This window comes from Selaginella moellendorffii, unplaced genomic scaffold, assembly GCF_000143415.4.
Source record: "Selaginella moellendorffii unplaced genomic scaffold, v1.0 SELMOscaffold_41, whole genome shotgun sequence".
Lineage (NCBI taxonomy): Eukaryota > Viridiplantae > Streptophyta > Lycopodiopsida > Selaginellales > Selaginellaceae > Selaginella > Selaginella moellendorffii.
Window position 1 is genome coordinate 93,291 of NW_003314302.1, and position 15,406 is coordinate 108,696.

At 45.7% G+C, this 15,406-nt stretch overlaps 5 protein-coding genes across 5 annotated transcripts; 4 read left to right on the forward strand and 1 right to left on the reverse strand.

Annotated features, from left to right (window-relative positions):
- Window positions 1-932: 932 nt before the first annotated feature.
- LOC9634150 lies at window positions 933-2,498 on the forward strand. The gene is made up of 4 exons (XM_002979373.2): window positions 933-1,131; window positions 1,184-1,958; window positions 2,024-2,190; window positions 2,254-2,498. Exons 1-4 carry the CDS (start codon window positions 983-985, stop codon window positions 2,465-2,467), a joined length of 1,305 nt encoding a protein of 434 aa, XP_002979419.2. The 5' UTR covers window positions 933-982; the 3' UTR covers window positions 2,468-2,498.
- A 91-nt stretch (window positions 2,499-2,589) lies between these two features.
- On the forward strand, window positions 2,590-4,700 carry LOC9634151 (mitochondrial carrier protein MTM1). Its single transcript, XM_024684556.1, has 10 exons — window positions 2,590-2,717; window positions 2,829-3,068; window positions 3,126-3,194; window positions 3,251-3,373; window positions 3,427-3,486; window positions 3,546-3,716; window positions 3,797-3,881; window positions 3,938-4,029; window positions 4,086-4,348; window positions 4,410-4,700. The coding sequence occupies exons 2-10, from the start codon at window positions 2,847-2,849 to the stop codon at window positions 4,546-4,548; spliced, it is 1,224 nt and encodes a 407-aa protein (XP_024540324.1). The 5' UTR covers window positions 2,590-2,717; window positions 2,829-2,846; the 3' UTR covers window positions 4,549-4,700.
- A 43-nt stretch (window positions 4,701-4,743) lies between these two features.
- LOC9634152 (serine/threonine-protein kinase STY13) lies at window positions 4,744-6,619 on the forward strand. The gene is made up of 6 exons (XM_002979375.2): window positions 4,744-5,173; window positions 5,284-5,405; window positions 5,488-5,684; window positions 5,790-5,964; window positions 6,041-6,175; window positions 6,235-6,619. The coding sequence occupies exons 1-6, from the start codon at window positions 4,900-4,902 to the stop codon at window positions 6,424-6,426; spliced, it is 1,095 nt and encodes a 364-aa protein (XP_002979421.1). The 5' UTR covers window positions 4,744-4,899; the 3' UTR covers window positions 6,427-6,619.
- Window positions 6,620-6,716: 97 nt separating this feature from the next.
- Window positions 6,717-9,397, forward strand: LOC9634153 (nijmegen breakage syndrome 1 protein). Its single transcript, XM_024684548.1, has 16 exons — window positions 6,717-6,762; window positions 6,807-6,860; window positions 6,918-7,164; window positions 7,220-7,299; window positions 7,351-7,481; window positions 7,547-7,596; window positions 7,647-7,770; window positions 7,820-7,900; window positions 7,956-8,112; window positions 8,162-8,250; window positions 8,304-8,394; window positions 8,442-8,537; window positions 8,591-8,808; window positions 8,868-8,929; window positions 8,988-9,087; window positions 9,140-9,397. Exons 1-16 carry the CDS (start codon window positions 6,723-6,725, stop codon window positions 9,206-9,208), a joined length of 1,689 nt encoding a protein of 562 aa, XP_024540316.1. The 5' UTR covers window positions 6,717-6,722; the 3' UTR covers window positions 9,209-9,397.
- Window positions 9,311-11,551, reverse strand: LOC9634154 (spastin). The gene is made up of 13 exons (XM_002979485.2): window positions 11,138-11,551; window positions 10,983-11,088; window positions 10,907-10,924; window positions 10,699-10,849; window positions 10,551-10,646; window positions 10,382-10,497; window positions 10,248-10,328; window positions 10,075-10,198; window positions 9,966-10,015; window positions 9,818-9,908; window positions 9,722-9,757; window positions 9,572-9,669; window positions 9,311-9,519 (listed from the first exon to the last, which is right to left on the reverse strand). The coding sequence occupies exons 1-13, from the start codon at window positions 11,401-11,403 to the stop codon at window positions 9,403-9,405; spliced, it is 1,350 nt and encodes a 449-aa protein (XP_002979531.1). The 5' UTR covers window positions 11,404-11,551; the 3' UTR covers window positions 9,311-9,402.
- Between the last annotated feature and the right edge of the window lie 3,855 nt (window positions 11,552-15,406).

Consider the following 15,406-nt stretch of genomic DNA (forward strand, 5'->3'; position numbering starts at 1 on the left):
GACAGGCGAGGTCCTCCATGGCTCACCGCATTCATCCATTCCGAGTACTTTGTGAGCTGCCAGTGCCCGCGCCATTCCGCGAGGAAGTACTTCTGCGTCCAGTGCAAGGTGGGGGTCTGCAAGGCGGAGTCGGAGTCGCAAGCCCACCGGGGTCACTCGTGCCTGCAAGTCCGAAAGGCGTCGCACGAGAACTCGATCAAGGTCGAGGACATCCAGCCCTTTGTCAACCTGGTCGACATCCAGTTCTTCTACATCAACCACAGCCACATTGTGTTCATCCAGGCGCGCACGCACCAGCCCAAGATGGTGATCGCGGTGAGCCACTGCAGCGTGTGCCAGCGGTCGCTCATGGATCCGAGCAAGCGCTTCTGCTCGCTGCAGTGCAAGCTGCGGGCGATCGTGGAGCCGCGCTGCCCCCGGGACCAGGAGCTGACCATGGTCAACGACGGCCGCTCCTCGTGCGCCTACAACCGCGAGTCAACGGGGCGGCTCACGGTCAACCAGCATCTCCACTACGTCGGCCACTCCAAGGGCCTCGGCGGCGCCGCCAAGATGGCTAGGCCAAAGAAGAAGCGAAACAAGAAGATGGCGGTGGTGGTCAGCCTGGTCAACCCAGTGGAGCAGGTCACCGCAGGAGTCAGCGAGGTCAGCCTAGAGGTCAAGCCGGCGGTCAAGCCGGCGGTGTGCTGCTCGGTCAGCGAGGTGGCGACCAGCGCTGACCGGTCGTCGCCCGAGTCAGAGGTTCTAAATGCCGTGGTCAACGAGGACGATGTGACGAGCCAGTGCGAGAAAGGGAGTGGCAAGAGGAGGAAGAATCCCAAGCCCGCGAAGAGCCCCACTTTTTAAATACCTACTATGTAACTACTACTACTATATATACTGTTCTCTAATCAATATAAGCTATGCTATTTAGTTTTTAGGGTTGGCTCGCCCTGGCATTTAGGGTTCTTGCAATGGAGTAAGTGTGTTGCGTTTTCTCTCGATGGATCTCGGCGATGAGCTGCTGCGCGCCCGCGTCGGCGCCGCAAGGGCGGCGATCGAGGCGCTGTCGGTGGGGAAGATCATGGCGGATTGCCGCAGGAGTTTGTCGAAGCTGGGAGCGCTCGAGGAGAGATCCGGCCCTCCCGACAGGTAATGTTGCTAATTTATAGCCGAGATTTGAGAGCGCTGGGTGTCTTGGCAGCTCGAATTTCGGGCATTTCGAGGCATTGATCCAAGTTCTCCAGCACCCCTACGTGAGTGGGATCTGCGGCGTCAACAAGAGCTTTCTGGGATCGCCATCGTCTCGAGCTCACGTCGATCTGGTGGGGATGTACGATGGGAAACCGGCATGGATGGTGGTGTCGGATCGAAATCCCAAGCACGTTTCATGGCCGGAGCTCCGATCCAGGGCAGAGATCCTCGTCCAGGCAGCGGTGGCGAATCCAGTCACTCGACCCGACTTCCTCATCTTCTACTTCGCCAGGGGCGTCGAGAGGGGCGTGGCCGAGAGCTTCAAGTCGGAGTTTAGCGAGTACCAGATCGAAGTGGACGATCTTCACAAGTTTAGCGAGGTTGAGGCTGGGGAGTGGCTCTTGGTCGACGAGGATCAGGAAGAGGAATCGCTGAGCAGTAGCTGGATCTCTCTTCCAGTCAAGGCAGCGGTCATGTATCGGCTCAAGGTAGCTCCGGCGATCGTCTTCGAGGGAGAGGTTATCAACGCAAACGAATACACAGAGTCTATAGTCGGGATCGTGGAGCACGGCTTGGAGGAGAGTGGCTTCTACAGGATTTTGAAGGACGTGAGTAGGGATTGGGGTGGCCGGAGTGAGAGAGTCGAGCTCGTGAATCTCGATACCACGGCTTTGATCGGGCTTGTCTGTGGGATCAGCAATGGTGTCGCATCGTCTCTGGCTTGGTGCTCTGTCAAGCAGCTGCAAAAGAAGTACTCGAGTTTTGGTCACTTCTTTAAGACGCAGGTATGAAAAGTTCTTTTTCTTTTCTCTTGCTCTTGACGATGATCGAGGTTACTTTGATCTTCCAGGCACTGCTTGAGCTGGAAAGACCCTTTTTGCGCGAAGTTGCGATGATTTTCAGAGAGAGGCAACCGATGGTCTCCCAGTTTGCCTGGAAGGAGTTCGATTCAATCGTCTCAGTGATCGGTGGCCCTGACGAGCAGAGAAGAGCGGCAGCTCTTCACGATTGCTTGAAGTGAGTTTTTTCTCTTTCGATTGAGAAATGCGAGTGTTTTTCTCACACTCTTTGCAACTCCAGGCCTTTTATCGTTCCAGACAATCCCTCCGAGAGGGTGATGGCGCTCCCACAAACTGGGAGGATCCATGGAAAACACAAGATAGTTTTTGGAACGGGTGATAGCTCTCAAGCTCCAACGCTCACTTCCAACATCTCTTTCGTTCGGGCGGCCATAGCCAAAGGCATGGCTCTTGGCTTTATAGAGCACAGGCCATTGGCTCTCACAAGAGACTAAACAATCCACCAAAGAGATGCTGTAAATATTCCTTGCGGTGTTCGTTCCTTTGGCTCTGCTACTGACACGTCCATTAGCTTTTACAAGGATATTCTCTAGAACCCAACGAATTGGAGACGTGGCTCTCTCACCGTCGTCCACGTTTCCGATCCAATGGCGGCGATTTGTCCCTGTTGCCAAAACCCTCAAGGCCAGTTTCGTCTACGCCCTAAAATTTGCTTCTTCCAATAGGGTTCTTCGGGCGCCAGAGGTAGCCGCCTCTTTTGTTTTGCAATCTTGATCCATTCCCTAGCTTCTGATCGATGTTCTTGCGAGAAATCTTGTTGCGCGGAATTTCTCACGTCGCTTGCTCGTTTTCCAGGAAGCCGATGAACTTCTGATGGTGTCCCAGCATTCCGCGAGCAATATCTGGTTTCCTGCGGTCACTGTGAACTCGTCCGCGGCCGGGAAGCATGAATCCTCATCGGGAAATCGCGGCATTGAAGCAGAAGAGGATGGGAAATCTAGCGCTCCCAAAGTGAATTTCAAAGAGAAAACGATCTCCGCGGCCGGCGCAGCTTTCCTGTCAGCTGTCATTGTGAATCCTTTGGATGTAGCGAAGGTACTCTTTTTCTTTTCTTAAGTTTTCCATGGCTAAGCTTGTGATTTTGCCTTGTAGACTAGGCTCCAGGCACAAGCAGCAGGAGTCCAGTATCAAAATCACATCACAGACTCTCTCCAGCACCAGGTAAGCAATCGATTTTTTCTCTCTTTTTTTCCTAGCTTATGGCAGCTTTTCTCTAGGTGCTTGATGGAAAGTGTCCTCCCGTCTGCCCACGAGGTGGTCCTGCCGAAGTTCCACAGTGTCCCCCGGATTGTTTCCGCTACAAGGGAACTTGGGATGTTTTCTACAAAGTCGTTCGACAGGCACGATTTCGAGAGTGTGTTTTTACGTTGCATTGACTAATCGAATGAAACAGGAAGGATTCTTACGTCTCTGGCGTGGCACGGACGCAGCACTCGCCATTGCGGTTCCTACCGTGAGTGTTCGCTCTTCTGCCGGTCTAAGATGGTCTCTAAGTTCATTTCTCGTGAACAGGTTGGGATCTACTTGCCGGTGTATGATGTCTTTCACGAGTGGCTGGAGGATGTTTCCAAGAGAAACGCTCTTCACATTGAGCCATACACGCCGCTTATAGCTGGTACTGTGGCGAGGTCCCTGGCATGCATTGTCTGTGGTCCCATTGAATTAGCTCGGACGCGAATGCAGGTTTGCTCTTTCTTTTCATGTCGAGTTTTGTTTTCGTTGTGCCGATTACAAGCAGAGCTGAAAGTTTTTACGTGTTTTAGGCTCATAAGGAGGTTCGCCAAGGTGTGAGTCCTCCGGGGATGTGGGCTACAATGTCTGGAGCTTCAGAACGACCGGGTGGCTCACGTAAGTGCTTTTACAATACCATTGGTTTTCCTTGCATTCTCACCTCGGTTCTTTAGTCCAAAGGGTCAGAGGCTTGTGGACGGGCGTTGGAGCACAACTAGCTCGAGACGTGCCCTTCTCAGCGATTTGCTGGAGCATTTTAGAGCCTGTAAGGAGCTCTTTACTTTCTTTTTTTTCTTTCTTGTTTGACGCAAGCTTTCGCAGATTAGGAAGAGCGTCCGTCAAAGACTTGGCTCGGATAGCGCACTAAGCGTTCTAACCGCGAACGTTTGTGGTGGATTTCTGGCCGGGAGCATTGCTGCAGCAGCGACGTGTCCTTTAGACGTTGTCAAGACGAGGCGGCAAATACTGGTAAACGTTGGTTCTTCCTCGCTCGTTGGTATCTTACCTTCTTCTCTGGCAACTGTGAAGGACCCCTCCAAGCGAATGGATTCTAACACTGCCAAAGTCCTGATGACGATCTGGAGGTGAGTTTTTCGCATTCCAATTCGTCGTTGTTCAAGAGATTGATGCAAGTTCCAACTCCAGGGATGAAGGGCTGAGGGGACTCTTCTCCGGCGTCGGCCCTCGCGTTGCCCGAGCCGGTCCCTCGGTGAGCATTGTAGTTTCTTTCTACGAAGTGATGAAGCTTTTCATCCATCACACTGGGAGTGATGAAAGACACTGAGCGACGCTCACAGTGGAAGAGGTGAGCCAATTCTCTCTTCGAAATTTTTTTGGACTGCCAGAGACAATTTTGCGAGCGTGCCAATTTTCTTAAGCACGATTAACTGTACAAATCTGTCAATAAAGCAAAAAGGGTCTAAAGTCTGCCACGTTTACTCCACGTCACTAGGACGCCACGTCATTAGGGCTAGAGTTTGTGTGAGCTCTTTAATTCATTGACTCCTACTATTTCCCTTCCAAATATTTTCTTGCACAGTGTCTTAGGGTTTTGGCGTTCTTCCTGCGAGGGTCGATGATCCGGCACAGATCTTCGCACGTGAATTGCCAGTAGGTCGGATTTTCAGGATTTCGGATGGAGGAATCGAAGGCGCATGGAGCCGATCAGAGCAAGGGTTTTGTCCGCGCGGATCTGCTCAATCTCGCCGACCTCGACCTGGATGCTACTCTGGAGAAGCACATAAAGGTCCCGGCCGCTGGAAAGCCCGGCGAGCAGTCGAATCAATCCAGGCCCAGAGTCAGGGAGGAATGGGAGATCGATATTGCCAAGCTCCAGCTCAACGACATCATCGCTCATGGAACTTATGGAGTTGTGCACCGTGGCGTCTACAATGGCCAGGATGTCGCGGGTAAAAAAGATTTCTTTCCTTTCTCGCGCATTTAGTTCCACTGCATCCGATAACATTGGTCCTCTAATTTGTTTTGTTCTTCCCTTGTTTCTTTTGGTTTTTGATTCCAGTGAAGCTACTAGACTGGGGGGAAGAACAAGCAATGTCACAAGCTCTTGTTAACACCTTACGTGCTTCTTTTCAACAAGAAGTGGCTGTCTGGCAAAAGTTGGATCATCCCAATGTGACCAAGGTGAATGTTCTTCGCTTTTGTTCTTGGAATTATTTTTTGGTGGGTGTTTACCAGTAGAAGATGACTGACTGGGAAGTGGCAGTTTGTTGGAGCTTGCGTCGGATCGCCGGATCTCCAAGTCGCGTCCACCGGTGGATTCGTTCGTATATCTTCGAACATTTGTTGCGTTGTCGTCGAGTACCTCGCGGGTGGAACTTTGAAGCAGTTCCTCATCCAGCATTGTCGAAAGAAGCTCCGGCTCAAGGTCGTGATCCAGCTAGCCTTGGACCTTTCCAGAGGGTGAGTTTTTTCGTCCTTCGTTGTACCTTTTTGTTTCTTTTCGCCGCTTCTTTTTTTTTCTTCTACTCTTTTCATTTGTTCGTTTGCTTTGAGTTACACTTGCAGGCTTGACTATCTTCACTCTAAGAAGATAGTTCACAGGGACGTGAAATCGGAGAATATGCTGCTTGACAATAAGCGGCGAGTTAAAATCGCCGACTTTGGGGTGGCCCGCGTCGAGGCTCAGAATCCCAAAGACATGACCGGCGAAACTGGCACGGTGGGATACATGGCTCCTGAGGTACGCAAGACTTTTTTTTTTTTTCTCTCCACTTTGTGTCACTGTCTCTTAAGTACTGATTCCCGGGTCCATCCAGGTGTTAGATGGCAAACCTTACAACCGAAAGTGCGACGTCTACAGCTTTGGAATCTGCCTGTGGGAGATTTACTGCTGTGACATGCCTTTTGCGGACTACAGCTTTGCAGACATGACATATGCGGTTGTGCACCAGGTATCGCTACGGATCTTTGCTCTTAGTTTTAAGGAGTTTCTTTTGGTTTTTCTTTTCAGGACTTGAGACCAAACATCCCTGGCTGCTGCCCGCCTCCTCTAGCGAATATCATGCGAAAGTGTTGGGACGCGAATCCGGATAGAAGACCCAACATGAGCGAAGTCGTCCAGCTCCTGGAAGCCATCGATACGAGAAAAGGCTCGGGCATGACCCCGACCGAGACGCGATCCGGCTGCTTTTGCTTCCACTGAGCAAATTTCACTGGAAAGAACAAAGAGGGGGAACAAGGATGACCAAGAACAAAGAAGAACAAGCGAGCAAGCATGGAAGCAAAGAAACAACGCATAGTGTAAGTAGCTTATAAACACCAATTTTTGTGTTCCATTCTTTTTGGTGGTTTGTGTACATATATATCCTTCCTTCTTATGATTGTTTAATCAGTCACCAAGGCGCCACGTCGCATAGACGCCACGTCATAATGAGGCCACGTCAGTATGAGGCCACGTCACTATGAGGCCAGGTCACTAGGGCTGTCATTCATCCATCCATGGTTTGGAAGCTTGGCGCCCTCAAGAATGCCTCTGCCGGTGAGTTTATTTTCTCGCGATTCTCCTCTCAGATCTCTCGGCAGATGCTCGGAGCTACTGTTTCACGGCGCCCGGCGCTTACAAGATCGGCAGGAAAGGTAGAATCGATCGATTTCTTGGTCCGCTAGATCGAAATATTTCTCTCGTGCCGGCAGATTGCGCGGTGTGCATCGCCACGGACAAGACCGTGTCGCGCGTCCACGCCGAGTTCGTGGTGCTCCCATTGCCTCCTGGCGAGACGAAATGCGAAGCGATCGTGAGGGATTTGTCCAAGTTTGGGACGTTTCTCAACAAGGGGGCTGGAGGAGGACGAGCGAGGCCTGTGCTGGAGCTGCAAGGCAAGGAAGCTCCTGTAAAGGATGGGGATGAGATCACGTTTGGAACGGGTAGCAGTACCTTTAGGTCCTCTAGTTCTTTCTTGGTTTTGCTTTTGCTGATTTTGCCTCGGTGTTTCCAGGGCCACGTACGAGCATTTCTTCTTCTGCGTTTCAGCGTCCCAGGCTCGCAATGTGATCTCAAAGGCAAACACTGCTTTTGGTAAGATTTTCTTGAAGAAAGTAGAGCTGAAGTCTGGTGTGATCATTCAAGGGGCACGCTGTGTGGAAAAATGGGACGAGGAATGCACTCACTTGCTTGTGGAGGATGGCTCCTCCGTGACAGAAATGGTTTTGATGGCAGTGAGCCAACAAAAGCCGGTCGTGTCATTGAAATGGCTGGAGGTACTTCTTTTCTTCTCTTTTCTGATGTTTGATTTCTTTCGGTAGAACTATCTGCTTTCTTGTAGAATGTTGCGAGCTCCGGTGGACCCGTACAAGAGATTCCAAAGTGCTCCAGGTGAAGCATTGTCATATTAACAACTACTCATTTGATGCATTTGATTTTAGCTATACTCCTACTCTGAAGTTTGAGCTAGATGAAGGTGATGGCTCAGATGTGAAAGTTGTACAGCCTGGTTCTCGTTTGTCGACTTACGAGGGCATAGCCTTTCTAGCTACATCTCTTCACAAGGTCCGAACGTTGAGTAAGCCAGAATTATGCTAATAATGTGTTGTCTCAGTATTATTGCAACAAAAACTTATCATCGATTGTCACTGCTGCCGGAGGAACATTACAGCTTATTTCCAAGAAAAAAGTTCAGGTACCTAAACTTGGACGAATCAGTTTTGTATTATTATTGATGTTGTTTTTATCAGAATTCAAAGCAGCAACAAATCCTCATTGTTCCTCATTTCGTTGAAGCGGAGGAAGACTTCACAAGCTTTCAACATCTTCAAAGAATTAGAGAAAAAAGCTTGGTACTTGGCATCTTGAGTGGATGCAAAGACATCTCTGCTTTTTACGTCCAGCAAAGTATGCACTTGCATTGCTGTAGTACAGTTTAATATATCTTCGTTTTCAGGCCCTGCAGAAAGCCAATCTACGGACGCGACTGTTGATCTCCAGGACTCTGACGATGATTCCGACTCCGTGGCCGAGACTCCTCCCAAAGTAATCGTTATTTTTCTATTTCAAAAAGAGAGCTCACTTCTCGAACCTTACAGAACATCAAGGAACGGGTAAAACAACCCGAGGTCATCAAACGCGAAACATCTCCTCCAGTATCGCGTACGAAGGCGAAGGGCAAGACTGTTGGTAAGATATGTTGTGTTTTAAGGCCGACTACTATTTGCTACCTGCAGCACTCGAGTCATCGGCTGAATCTCCCACAGCTCAAAAATGCGTTGGTTCATCGCCCAAAGCAGCCACAAGCGAAAGTATGAAGGACGAAGGAAACGGTAGAAACGTGATCGAAGAATGTGCACTGGCTAACATTTTTACTTTGAAACAGGCGAACCAAGTAAGCTGGAATCGTTGGAACGCGATACTGCCCCACTAGCGAGAAGTAAGACGACATTTACAGCAAAAAGTGTGAAGGAGAAGGAAGACTACGGTGAAGCGATTGACAAGGAGTATGGCGAAGTCAGATACGTCGTGGGACTGGTTGTCCAACAGCCGCAAAACGAAAGGCCTGAAGTGAGCGGAATCAACTTCAAGAGCTTCCGCAGAGTATGAACTTTGGCTGGTTATATCACGTCAAGTTAACGGTGGTATGCTTTGATCCACAGGTTGGCGCAGTTCCTGGCAACAGTTTCCACGCGTTTGTGCCGTTTGCTTCAGAGGCATATCGGTAAGGCTATGGCGAGAAGACAAGTTGGACTCTAGTAATCTTTTTTGTTCTTTCGCAGAGAGACGAGCTACTTTGATGATATAGAGGAAGAGATCAAGCAAGAAAAAAAGAGGGCCGCCGAGGAGGAGCTTGCGGACGAACTCTTTGAGCTCGACAATGTAAGGAGAGCGTCTTTCTCTTTTCATCTCTTATTCTGCTTTGTTGTTGCAGACCTCGCGAAAGAGACGTCCAAGCACGAAGGCCACTACCAGTACCACCACTAAGCGCCGAAGGACGTGAGAACGTTCCTAATGAAAGAACATGTAAGAGACGGGGTTTCGTGCGCCAACTTTTTGTTCCTGTGCTCGAATTCGATCTACCACGAGAAAAACAGGCAAGGAATTTGTGAGAATTTCGTATAGCTTTATGCGTCAAAGTGGATTTCAAGTAATCGCAGCTATTTACAATGAGAGAACCTTTTCTTTCTTTTATCTCTAGGTGGAGCCAAAGTCGCGATTCCATTGCTCGAAATGCTGCAGTTGTTCTCTCGACACGCTCGGCCGGATCGCTTTGAGCGCTTCTCTAAAATCTCCCAGATTGAGGCCACGAACCTGACAATCGCAGTGTCACTCCCAACAAGTAGACGAAGAAGAAGAAACAAACCTGGCTCGCACGAATCGTTTCCACCAGTGGACCAAGCTCGCGAATTGGTATCATCGCTGCTTCCTCGCATAGCGCACGAAGATCGCTACCAGAATACCCTGCCATTCCCACACTAAGAAAGAACGACATTACCAGAAACAACGACATTACCATCTGTGTCTTTCACGAGCTTTTCCAAGTCAGAGCCTGTGAAAAACGAAGGATTCAGCGCGAGGAAAAAAAAATAAAAGGGTAAAACTTTCCCACTTGACATGCTGAAGGCCTGTCCTTTGAGAAGATTTTGTAGGAGTGACCTGCGGCCATCAGAGTCCGGTAGTGGGACGTATATTCTCTTCACCTGCAGAGAAAAACCAAGACAAAGAACTAAGAAAAAAGTTGTGGCTAGCTTACTTACGAGACGTCTCCGTACTGCATCGTCTATTTCCTCTGGCCTGTTGGTAGCACCTGTGACAAAACAAACTCTCAGCTCAGCGGCAAATTATAAGTTTTACCGCGCGCTTTACCCATCACAACGATTCGATCGTCCTTGTTCGAGGGGAGCCCGTCAAGGTGGCTCAAAAATTCTGATTTGAGCCTGCGGCTAGCATCGTGTTCATTCGCCGATCTCGCTGACAAAATGCTGTCTATCTGGAAAAGCTTCCAAGTCAAACGAGTCGTGTTTGCAGCACCACAATACCTCGTCGATGAAGATAAATGCTGGTTGTCTGGAGCGCGCAATCGTGAACAATGCTCGAACGAGTTTTTCCGCCTCGCCAACCTGCGCAGAAACTAAGTTTAAGATCCTTACAAACTGTTGATCGAAAGTCTTACCCATTTTGAAGTTAATGACGAAGCACTGATGCTAAAGAATGTCGCAGTAGACTCAGATGCCACTGCCTTGGCTAGCATTGTCTTTCCATTCCCCGGAGGACCAAAAAGAAGCAATCCTGTTAGTTAAAGTGCGCGTCAGACTAAAAACATCGCGGCTTTTATTTCAGACCTCGAGCTGGTCTCCGAAGGTCCGTGAAAAGATCACTCCTTTTCGTAGGAAGAATGACCATCTCCATCAAAGCTTGCTTAGCTTTTGCAAGTCCAGCTGCAACAGGTACCAAGATTCACGCAAGAAAAAAAAAACACGACAAACTCACCAATATCATTCCACCTTACAGATGGACTGCGATCGACAATCTCATTTTCGATGATTGCAGCAAGCTTAGGATCAATCCCTTTGATAGAAGCCGTCCTTCCATTGGAACGATCCGGCGCCGAGTTACAACGAACATTTTCTTTGGGCCGTGGCTGTAAAATTCCGAGGTTCGCAAAAACGAAAGACGAGAAGAAATAATCACAAAATACCTGACTTTGAATGACGGGCTGAGGACGTAGAAAGTTAGTCACAAAGAGTTCTAAACTTCCAACACAAAAATCTTACTTGACTAGAAACTTTCGATCGGTTCTCCAAAACACGCAGTCTCTCGGTGCAATCCTCCTGCCACTTGCGCATTTTCCCCTTGTAGCTCGCAATCTCACTAGCATACCTGACGACAAACAAGAGAAATCTCGCTATAAAATTCTCCACTAACTTACTTGCTGTTAGAATCCACAGCCGAGGGCGCAGAGCTGCCCTCTATGAACACCTGGCGCGCGTTCTTGTAGTGAGAGATCGCATCCTGCGGCAAGCCAAATTCCTCGTGCCGGACAGCCTTCTCCAGCTCCTGCTTTCCCAGATCGTAGAATCCCTTCACCTTGGAGAAGAGCTTCGCATCGCTTGGACTCGCTGCGATCGCATCCATCCGCTGCTGCTGATGCTGCGATGGCCAGAGAATCGCCTGCAGCGCTTCCAGAATCCACATTCATCACATTCGCATCACTGACCTAATTCTCGCCCATTTTTCTAGGTTTCTAGAGCAAGCACTAGAATGGATCAACGGTTGGACGATTCTAGCAAGCTCCCTACATCAAGCTCCCATTGGGGCAAAAGCGCCCACTACCTCAAGAACCCTAAACTTGTGGTTGCATATAAAAAAGAATATACCATTATATATATTATTGCTAGGTTGTTCACTGCCACTTGTGCTACCATAAGAAGCATTGGACCTATCATTTACACTATTGTTACTGAGTTGTGATAAATAATTATGCTCTTATCGGTAATATCACACACTAATAAATATGAATACAGCTTTGAAATTATTTTTAGGATTCATGCTTTTCACCTCTTATGCTATTGTAAGTGTAAAATTTATTCTGTTTAATGAGTAACATTTACTTTTGTAGGGTGATGTGTGTCGAAATTTTAAATTCTATTGCATAGAAATTAGTTTTATTAGGCAATGGATCCATGTTAGGTGCAGGGGAGATAATGAAAAAGAGTATTCAGATGATCAGTATTATGATCTCGACAAAGTGCTTGGGAATAATGATGGAGGTTTAGTGAAAGGAAGTGGCTTTATAGATTCTTGTACTGCTGAAATGTATGATACTTTATTAGTTCTAATATGTGCAACTAGAGAAAAGGGGAAATTTATGGAATCACATATAGAAATGAATAATTTCCTAAAATATGAAAATGGTGAACTTAAATTTTGTATTCCACCTTTATAATCTAGCAAGATTAATAATAGATTCATCTGATTTAGAATGAACTTTGATTTTTTGAATGGTATAGAGGCACTAGAATGGCCAACTCCTAGAGACTAAGTTGAAAAAGGATCTATTTAAAATCTTGAAGGGTATCTTAATGAAAAGGCATGCTCTTGGTATATCTTGGGGATGTATTTTTGAATCAATTAGATTGTTTTTGGGGAAAGAGAGAGATCCTTGAATAGAAAGTGAGGTAGTGGATGAGCCTCCTGACATAAAAGAGCACACTCAGACTAATAGTAATGTCTAGATAGTAGTGACTTGCTATGCTCACATGCTTGTGTGATATATTGGTGTATTGTCTAGAAACAATGAGTGAGCATGGAGTATGTGGGGGAAGAGGTAAGTGCTGGATTGATGGCTAGGATGGCCAACTCCTCAAAATCTTCTTAGAATCTTGAAGGGTAAGGTGTATCTCTTGGGATATATCATTATAAAAGAAGGGTGTATTTAAATCAATCCATCAATCAAATTGCTTTTGGGGAAAGAGAAAGAAAAATCATTGCATGTAGAGTGAGGTAAAAAGGAGGATGAGCTTCTTGACAAACAAGAGCACACTTACACTAAATATAGCTCTTAGATAGCACTGATTGCCATGTTTACTAGTATATGTTAAGATAAGTTGTGTTCTTGGACCTAAACACACATTTTGATTACTTCACTTTAAACTAACTTTTTGCAACTAATTTAACACCTTATGAACATTATAAATGTGCTCCTTCTACATGCCTTCTAAGTGAATCAAAACATTATTGATGAAGTAAGTAATCACTTTTAACATTTCACAAAGAACCTCATTTATCATCCATCAAAAAGTCATCAAAATATTATCTAAACTGAACAACATTATCAAAAACTTATACAAACTAAATAGTGTACCAAAAACAATTTTGGGAACATCTTTATTGGCACTATATCAGTATTTAGAAACAAAATCTAACTTGGTGAATTGGGTGTGTGAATCTTATTTTGTGACAAAGTCTAAAAGGAGTATTCAATTTTACATCAATTATTATTAAAATGACTATCTCGGATATGTACTTTCTAATCTTGAGACTTTCAAATGACACTTTTTTCCAATATCTCTTTGACATTAGTGTATAAAATTCTAATCTCCTTCTGTGACTAATGTTGAATATGAACCTTGATTGGACGAGTATCCTTAGTTATAAAGGATGATGTGTTGCAATCTTGACCCTAAATAATATGTCAAAATTACTGCTACAACACAAAAACTATTAGGGGGATATAAAAATAGAATAAAGAAGTAAAACAAAGCAAATAGGAAGTAATAGGGAAACAAAAGTGGTGGAAGAAAATGTAAAAACAAAGGAATGAAATGGAACTAAAATAAGAGGAATAGAAGAAAAATAAAAAAGTATAAAACAAAAAGGAGATCAAATTTATACTTAGCATTATTATGCTACAACCAATCTATATCAAGGATGAGGTCAAAAGCTTGACCCCAATGATTGAAGCTCCAAGCTTGAGATAATTTACACATATAATTATGTTTACCTCATCCCGTGCATATGTATATATACATCTATTGCCATAAAGAATAAAAATTAGTTATACCATATAACACAATTATAAATGGCAACATAGGAAAGTAAATACTAGATGAATTAGTGCTGACTTGATAGTGCTCTTGAAAAAAAAATGAAGGGGTCATATAAACCATAAAATTTTCCTTTCTAATTTGCCATATTATTTATTTGACCACCACTACCCTGGCCTTAATTAAATTCTATTGCCAAGGTTCTTACCTATTGTTTTAGCTTTTACTTGATCCTACTTAGTTTTAGCTACTCACTGCACAAGCAATAGAGTGTCAGCCATCTATCTACAAATTCTCAAATTCTCTCCCAATCCCCCTCCTTGAGTTACATTAGACTTAAAATTCAACTACACTCTCCATATGCATAAGCAGTCAAGCACACCAAGCCTCCAAGTTCCTAACATCCCTTAATACACCAAAATTTTATCATGGGACCCTCTGTAAGCAATTAAAAAGAACAACTTGAAAGACGATCCATGGGGTTCAAATATAGAGGGAAATGGCCTATCAACAAAAGTGCACCCCCTTTTCTAATCGGTTAAGGGTCTTGGGATATTTGGGGTTAAGCGTCCTTAGGTTTAAATAGTACTGGGCTGGGTGACTTCTTAGAAAGTCCAAATTCAAAAGTTTACACCCTTTAAATCCCAAATCTTAGATGCATCTCTTACTTCGACTAGGAAGAAATACTATGGCATAATAGCTTGGTATAGATACCTGTACTCCCCCACTTCCATCCCGAAAGGAAAGCCCAAACCTCTGGGAAGGAGCAAGGACCAATGAGTCACATAGTACTCAAGTGAGGCATCATTGCACTTGAGCCAAGAGCACCACAATTGGTTTGTTTTCTAGGAGTGGGAGCTATTTTTAAGCATTTCCTTGGATGGCCTCTATGGCACCATTTGAGTCCATGCTCACTTTCACTAAGGCCTCTAACCCCCAATTTCAACCTTAAGTCAGTTTGGAAACACTATTGAAGAGTTCCTTCAAGACTAGTTCATAGACTTCACTATCCCTACTATACTTTTACAACCTTTTCCAGCTGGGAAACAATTGTTTTATGCCTTTACCCCAAGTATTCAGACTTGGTCTCAGACTCAATCTTGGACTTGATTTCAAACTTGACTTTAGACTTGGTCTCAAACTCAATCTTGGACTCGGTCTCAGACTCGATCCTGGAACACAAGATGCATCTTTCCCAGCTTTTGGGGAAGTTAGAGGTGGTAAGCCACCTTACCAATTCAAGCCTTAATCACATAAAGTTTTGTGAACTCACTTAAGGAACTCAAAATCAATTTATTTTTAGAAATACATATATTTTACCATTGGGTCAATTTCCAGTTGATCCCACTTATTAATCTTAGGTTCTTGGTGTTTAACCACACTTTCTCCCCAAGTTAGAACTTTACGTCTTGGCGCTTCTATTTTGCATATTTGGTTTGCCTTTGTTAAACTCGTTCCAAAGAATCCCTTACTAAATTCTAAATGTTGAATCTTTCCATCGTGAACACCTTCACTATGGGTAACTCTCTATAATACTCAACTACACCAAGTTTCATGAGATCTTCAATAGCTCACCCATTGATGATTTCGTATGGACTCACCCCGATACTCAAATGTGGTGAATTGTTATAGCATATTTCCATAAGTCCTAA

Bases quoted from the DNA above. Each gene is read 5' to 3' on its own strand.
- LOC9634150 (XM_002979373.2), top strand. From the start codon at position 983: ATGGATCTCGGCGATGAGCTGCTGCGCGCCCGCGTCGGCGCCGCAAGG. The intron at 1,959-2,023 runs GTATGAAAAGTT...TTGATCTTCCAG, and splicing joins GTCACTTCTTTAAGACGCAG to GCACTGCTTGAGCTGGAAAG. The intron at 2,191-2,253 runs GTGAGTTTTTTC...TTGCAACTCCAG, and splicing joins GCTCTTCACGATTGCTTGAA to GCCTTTTATCGTTCCAGACA.
- LOC9634151 (XM_024684556.1), top strand. From the start codon at position 2,847: ATGGTGTCCCAGCATTCCGCGAGCAATATCTGGTTTCCTGCGGTCACT. The intron at 3,069-3,125 runs GTACTCTTTTTC...TTTGCCTTGTAG, and splicing joins ATCCTTTGGATGTAGCGAAG to ACTAGGCTCCAGGCACAAGC. The intron at 3,882-3,937 runs GTAAGTGCTTTT...TCGGTTCTTTAG, and splicing joins AGAACGACCGGGTGGCTCAC to TCCAAAGGGTCAGAGGCTTG.
- LOC9634152 (XM_002979375.2), top strand. From the start codon at position 4,900: ATGGAGGAATCGAAGGCGCATGGAGCCGATCAGAGCAAGGGTTTTGTC. The intron at 5,174-5,283 runs GTAAAAAAGATT...TTTTGATTCCAG, and splicing joins CAATGGCCAGGATGTCGCGG to TGAAGCTACTAGACTGGGGG. The intron at 5,406-5,487 runs GTGAATGTTCTT...GGGAAGTGGCAG, and splicing joins ATCATCCCAATGTGACCAAG to TTTGTTGGAGCTTGCGTCGG.
- LOC9634153 (XM_024684548.1), top strand. From the start codon at position 6,723: ATGGTTTGGAAGCTTGGCGCCCTCAAGAATGCCTCTGCCG. The intron at 8,395-8,441 runs GTAAGATATGTT...TGCTACCTGCAG, and splicing joins GGCGAAGGGCAAGACTGTTG to CACTCGAGTCATCGGCTGAA. The intron at 8,809-8,867 runs GTATGAACTTTG...TTTGATCCACAG, and splicing joins ACTTCAAGAGCTTCCGCAGA to GTTGGCGCAGTTCCTGGCAA.
- LOC9634154 (XM_002979485.2), bottom strand. From the start codon at position 11,403: ATGTGGATTCTGGAAGCGCTGCAGGCGATTCTCTGGCCATCGCAGCAT. The intron at 10,199-10,247 runs GTATTGTGGTGC...AAGCTTTTCCAG, and splicing joins CATTTATCTTCATCGACGAG to ATAGACAGCATTTTGTCAGC. The intron at 9,758-9,817 runs GTGGGAAAGTTT...CGTTTTTCACAG, and splicing joins ACAGGCCTTCAGCATGTCAA to GCTCTGACTTGGAAAAGCTC.